The sequence below is a fragment of the Elaeis guineensis genome, chromosome 9, assembly GCF_000442705.2.
Source record: "Elaeis guineensis isolate ETL-2024a chromosome 9, EG11, whole genome shotgun sequence".
NCBI classification, from domain to species: domain Eukaryota; kingdom Viridiplantae; phylum Streptophyta; class Magnoliopsida; order Arecales; family Arecaceae; genus Elaeis; species Elaeis guineensis.
The window spans coordinates 4159259-4166343 of record NC_026001.2 but is presented as its reverse complement, the minus strand read 5'-3'; the positions used below and the strand labels follow the sequence as shown (position 1 = coordinate 4166343).

General features: G+C 34.2%; 1 protein-coding gene across 1 annotated transcript; it reads right to left on the bottom strand.

Annotated features, from left to right (window-relative positions):
• Positions 1-429: 429 nt before the first annotated feature.
• Positions 430-1137, bottom strand: LOC140851644 (G-type lectin S-receptor-like serine/threonine-protein kinase LECRK2). The gene has a single exon (XM_073243610.1). The coding sequence runs from the start codon at positions 1135-1137 to the stop codon at positions 430-432; it is 708 nt and encodes a 235-aa protein (XP_073099711.1).
• Positions 1138-7085: the final 5948 nt, after the last annotated feature.

The following is a 7085-nucleotide window of genomic DNA, read 5'->3' as shown; positions in this document are numbered from 1 at the left end:
ATTACCCGACTTTATCTTTCTTTTTTTATGTTGCATCCTGCTTGACTTTTCTTAGTCTTACTATAACATTGTTTTCTTGTGGATATCCGAATGCATCTCTCACTTGATGTTGGCTTAAGTTGATGAGAAAGTCTCGCAAGAAAATAGTAAAATTGTAAAATGCTCGAAAGATGACTTACAATATGGAAACGACTAATCATCTTTGACATAAAGTAAGATGGTTATTACAAACATAAAGATTGCATACTGCATCATTAGGTTCCCAAATTCAAAAAGATATAAAATGAGAAATACACTTGCTTAAAAGTGCAAAGAGTGAATCCTGTTTTATTCGAAATGGAAATCACCATATATACCTATCTTTTTTGAATGGAGAAAGCACCATAGCTATCAGGTGGAACTTTAGACAGGTTTGACGACACTTGCAGATCAGGAACAAAATCTAGGCGGTGGGGGAACTGATATGTCTGCATTTCCTTCCAGCATCGTCACCACATTCTTCATGCTAGGCCGAGAACCGGGTTCCGACTGAGTATACCAGAGCCCCACTTTCACAAGCCTATTCAACTCTGTCATATCTACCTCATCAGGCACAAGCTTCTCCAACTCTCCATCCATAAAGCAGTTATGGACCCAGTCCAGAAGAATAATTGAATCTTCTTCAGCTTCCAATTCCATATTTCTCCTGCAGCATACGATTTCGAGCAATACAATGCCAAAGCTGTAGACATCTGCCTTCACCGTTATCGGTGCATTCTTGTGCCATTCTGGTGCAAGGTAACCCCTTGTCCCTCTAATGCCTGTAAATGTTCTGGTCTGACTTGGCATCAACAACTTTGCTAACCCAAAATCTGATATCTTTGCCGTCCAATTATCATCCATCAGTATGTTTTGAGGTTTTATGTCACAATGTATGATACGAGTTTCACACTCATGCAGATAATGGATCCCTCTAGCGATATCTAACGCAATCCTTACCCGCTCATCCCAACCTGGGTGTCCGTCAGCCTTAAAGATGAGGTCTGCAAGCGATCCGTTGCTCATGTATTCATAGACTAAGAGCCTGTTAGTACCTTCATCACAGAAGCCAAGCAGTCTTACCAAGTTCTTGTGGTGAGTTCTTCCAATTGTCCTCATCTCTGTTTTCGGAACTCTCTTTCTCCCTCATCCACCACCTTCTCAAGTTTTTTCACAGCTAATATTCTTTGACCACGATGCAAGGTCCCCTTAACAGACAGTTCCAAAGGCTCCCTTACCTAGCTCTTCCTTGAAACCATCGGTCGCTTCCCTCAACTCATGGTAGGAAAAAGGTCTGGGTGCTATTTCGTCCACCAGAGCTGGCTCTTTATTTCTCCACAACCTTCCGTACCTTCCAGCTCGATACCTATAAAAGAAGAAAATTAAAGCAGCCAAGGAAAAAATTATACAAGCAATAATAGCCGCTAACACAATCGAAATCTTAACGCTAAACTTCCTCCTGATAGTAATTGTCAATGTACAGATCATCTTCCATATTTGATTTATCTATATTTAGCTTCTTATCAATGTATGAATCAAATCATATATTTGGTCTCTCCCTACTAATTAGAATGAAATTTGAAATGCTTCTCTTATAATAGCTGGCCTCCTTAGCATAAAATTTGAAATCTTGTTATAACTGGCTTAGACTACAATAGCATGTATTTTGAATTCTTATCATAGCTGGCTTAGATTATAATAACATGTAATTTGAATTCCTGTAATAGCTGGTCTACATTACAATTGTAATCTATATATTTCTATTAGAGGACAATGAAATAACAAGAGAAGAGAAATTATCTTTATCATGATATCAGAGTGTTGAAGCTCCAACGAGCATTTCTTCTCCCTCCTTCGATGCTCTCTCATGGCCACTGATTCATCTATCTCCACCTCCTCTAGTCTCTCTCCTTCTTCTCCTCCACCTAACACAATGACCCTTCTCACCTTCCCATTGGCTTAGCATTTTTTATCTATCAAGTTGCATGCGTCCAACTTTCTAATCTGGAGAAAGCAAATCAATAATTTTTTAAAAGGTCAGGGTCTGTTTGGATTTCTCGATGGCTCTCATCCACAGCCCACTAATCCTGTTGCCGCTGCTGCTTGACAATAACAAGATGCCCAACTCATCAATCTTCTTGTTGCTTTATTATCTGAAGATTTTGTTCCTCTTCTCCTTGACAAAGAGATCAGCTTTGAGTGTCGGAGCATTCTTCATGAAGCCTTTGGTTCGGTATCTCTTATCTGACTTATGTCCCTACATCTAGAGTTGCAAAATCTTCATCAAAAATCAGATGAAATAGTCACATCTCTTTTCCGACATGCAAAAGCTATGGCTGATGAACTTCTGTATCTGGTAATGCCTTTAAGCCAACCGAATTTAATCTCTATGTGCTGCATGTTCTATGTGATGATCTGCAAGATGTGATCCCTGACATTCTCAATCACCACACCCCTCCAACCTATACTGAACTTCATGGTCTCTTACTTTGCCATGAAAGTATGAGAGCATTCAGAAAATTATCCATTGTTGATGTAGCCCCTTCTACAAATCCAATCGCCAATATCGTTCAGCGGTCCCCCCATTCCTTTAGTAACCCTGGGTCCTCTATTGATCATGGCTTTACTCGAGGTCGTGGGGGGCGTGGCCGATTTGGTCGAGGTCATGGTCGTTTTGGTCATCTTGGTGGTCATGGTTCTTAATGATGTTTCTTTTGCAATCGCAGCAACCACTCTAATGCAAACTACTTCTATCGCCCTCAGTAGCCTTACTCACACTTTCCCTCTCCACAATCCAATGCCAATTTTTCATAGTCACCATACCCAAATCCAAATCCATCTTACCATCATCCTAATCAACCACTTCTCCCTACCCCTCACCCCTCCACTACCCTCACCTAGTAACCCAATACAGGCACATCGCACCATGTCACTCCTGACATTCATTCTATATCGTCCTATGATAAGTATACTGGTTCTGATCTGGTGTATGTAGGCAATGGTAAGGGGCTACGCATATCGCATATTGGTCATGGTTCTCTTTTCTCTCCTCATTCTTCTTTTTCTTTTCAGTTATCTAATATTTTACATGTCCCTTCTATTTCAAAAAATTTACCTTCTGTACAACAGTTTGCAAAAGATAATAATATATTTTTTGAATTTTATCCATCTTATTTTCTTATGAAGGATCGAACCACCAAGACCACATTATTATCTGATTCGATTAAAGGAGGATTATACACTCTTCGATCCAACCCTTCTTTGTCTGCATCTATTCATGTAGCTGAGAGAATCACTTTTGATGGATAGCACAACTATTTGGACCATCCCCATTATCACTTGCTTTGCTCTATGATGAAAAATAATAATCTCTCCTGCAAATCGACACATCTTCATCCTCTTTGTCCATTGTGTCAGTTAGACAAGTCTAGTAAGTTGCATTTGTCTCCATCTCTTCATCACAGTCAGTTTTCTTTAGATCTTATTTATAGTGATGTTCGAGATCCTTCCTCTACTCTATTTTTTATTTAGGACACCGCTATTATATAATTTTCATTCACTACAAGAAAAGAGTATTTTTGTGACAGAATTATTTACAACAAAAAAATTTTCATCGCTAATAACGGTATTTACAATGAAAAACTAAATTCATCATAAATAATAAAATATTTATAATAAAAAAAATTTCATCGCAAATATTTAAATATCAGTGATGAAAAAACATTCTATCATAAATACAAGTTAATAGTGATGAATATTTTCATTATAAATAATACATCATTTATTTTAATTTTAAAATTTTAAATATTCATGATGAAATTATTTTCATCATAAATAATTTAAATATTTATGATGAAAAATAAATTTTTATCGATAATAACATTATTCCCAATAAAAAAGTTTCATCACCAATATTTTAAAAAAATAAAAAAATTAAAAATTACATATTATTTGTGATGAAAATATTTCATCATAAATAATATAGTATTTATAATAAAAATATTTTTTTATCATAAATACTTGATTATTTATGATGAAAAATTTTCATCACCCATATTTTGAAAAAAATAAGAAACTTAAAAAATTCAAAAATTATAAGTTATTGATGATGAAAATATTTCATCATAAATAATTAAGTATTTATGATGAAAAGCTATTTTCATCACAAATACTCAATCATTTATGATAAAAAATTTTATCATCAATATTTCAAAAAAATAAGAAATTTTAAAAAATTTAAAAATTATAGATTATTTTTGATGAAAATATTTTATCAAAAATAATTGAGTATTTATGATGAAAATAATTTTTCATCATAAATACTAGATTATTTATGATGAAAAATTTTTATCATTGATATTTTTTTTAAAAAATAAAAAATTTAAAAAGATTAAAAATTATAAATTATTTATGATAAAAATCTTACATCATAAATAATTGAGTATTTCTGACAAAAATATCTTTTCATCATAAATACTTGATTATTTATGATGAAAAATTTTCATCGTCAATATCTCAGGAAAAAAAGAAGAAACTTAAATCATAGATTATTTATGATGGAAATATTTTATCATAAATAATAAAATATTTATGATAAAAATTTTATTTTTATCATAAATAATCAATTATTTATGATAAAATATTTTCATTAATAATATTTAAAAAAATTAGTATTTTAAAATATGAAAAATTTATTTATGATGAATATTTTTATAGTAAATAATGTAATTTCATCATTGATAATTAAAAAATCAAAAATTTAAAAAAAAATAACTTTCGACACTGAAAAGGGATCATTCTCTCAGTACCCAAACTTTATTGGATGATGCAACAAAATTCTTCACCCACAATCGATCAACCATCTATAAGGTCTAGGAGCAAACCACCTAAGAAAATTAAACGTAAAAAATTTGATTTAGAAAAAATATCAACTTCGAACTGTATAAAACATAAAACTTTATCAATTTTTCAATGGACTAAATTATGTCATTTACTTATAAACCATCCCAAAAATGTTTGGGATCCCTGTGGCAACAAAATCTTACAACATATTTAACAAAAAAACATAACTTCTTGAATACTAACCTTAATCTACGACAAATGATACACCACGGTAGCCCGATCCCTGAAACCACTAATTGATGTCGATCCTCCATCAGAAAGATCAAACTCTATATAAAAACTAAGACCAGTATATCACCTAAAAATTAGTCCAAATAAGATATCTGTCAAAATATAAAAACATGATCAAAATTTAATTCACATGTAACGAAGATTGTTAGTTAACATCTGTAATATATCAGTAAAAAAATGATTCTCATTCGATAGTACATGATAATGTGTTGGTCTGTTGGTCTTCTGAATGAAAATAAAATATAGATAAATTGATAAAAAATTATTTTAAAAACTAGATAAAACTAGATTATGCAAATACTTAAAATTATAGATTATTTGCATCAAAATTTTTCATCGTCAATAAACATTTTTACGACAAAAATAATATTTTCATCATAAATATGTGATTATCCACAATGAAATTCATCATCGATAGTTTAAAAAATTAAAAATTAAAAAAATTAAAAGTTGATCATTATTTACGATAAAAACTTTCGTCTCTAAGTTTTTCTGAATCTGTCTCATTGCTCAATTTTATGTAGGTTGTTGGTTCTATAGACTGACCAGAGATCAGAAAGTACAAAGGCCTTGTATCTACCCAAGAATATTGAAAGTAGATGATATAGGATCTTTATACGTTAAAACAAGATCCACAAAATGATTATTCACATAGTGGCATGATAAGGTAAGTTTACTCTTAAGTCTTAGACCCTGTCTTTGAATTTGAGTTTTAATGCTCCCCTCTTTTCTCTTGTTTTGTAGAGAATTATTACTTTCTTTCTATAGATCAGTGAAACAGAAGTTTGAGAGAATAATATTCTACAGGTTTTTACAGTATCAATATATCCTTCCAAAAAAATGATAAAAAATATAAAATTTAAAAAATATAAAAATTACAAATTATTTATTTGGTTTATTATAACCATTCTCCCATTTATATTTTTATTGCTTAATGCTCCTTTTGCATTTATATAGGTCGAAAAATATGCGAAAGGTCTTTGCTGGATTCTTCAGTATTATTTTTCATAAGTACATTCATGATCTTGGTATGAGATGATTGTTTATCACAGATACTTTCTAATTAGCTGAACTCTTATGACTGCTATTCAGTTCAAAATTTATCCTAAAATTGATATATTCTTGAGCAGATATTATATTTTCTACGATGCTCCTTTTGCATTGGATCTCAAGGGTCTTAGTTGCTCGTAGATTAAATTTGAGTTCGGATGTCCAATCAAATCTTTCGATCAACTCATGATAGTGTTGCCATCAAAAAAATAAATCTAATTAGTTAATTTTTTTTAATTATAAATTATGTTTGATTAAAGCAGAATATCAGAGAACTTACCTTATGTTGGGTATAAAATACCCACAGCCAAAGTCCTCAACAGAATCAACGATTCCGCCCACGATGCCGACCTCAAAGGAAGACTCCGCCCGGACTCCTACGAGAGCCGGGCTTCGTCCTCGACTCCAACGGCTGCCAGACAGACTTCGTCCGGACTCCTACGGGAGCCGGACTCCGCCGACAACTCCGACCTCAAGTTGACTCCGCCCGGACTCCTATGGGAGCCGGGCTCCGTCCTCAACATCAACTGTCGGTAAGCCCCGTCCGGGCTCCTACGGGAGCCGGACTTCGCCTTTAACTTTGATTGCAGCAAGACTCCGCCCAGACTCCTACGGGAGCCGGGCTTCGTCCTTGACTCCAGCGACTGCCAGACAGACTTCGTCCGGACTCCTACGGGAGCCGGACTCCGCCGACAACTCCGACCTCAAGTTGACTCCGCCCGGACTCCTACGGGAGCCGGGCTCTGTCCTCAACATCAACTGCCGGTAAGCCCCGTCCGGACTCCTACGGGAGCCGAACTTCGCCTTTCAATCAAGAAGACTCCGCCCGGACTCCTACGGGAGCCGGGCTTCATCCTCGACTCCAACGGCTGCCAGACAGACTT

Excerpts from the sequence above, each read along its gene's own strand:
- LOC140851644 (XM_073243610.1), bottom strand. The coding sequence starts at position 1,137 with ATGAGGACAATTGGAAGAACTCACCACAAGAACTTGGTAAGACTGCTT.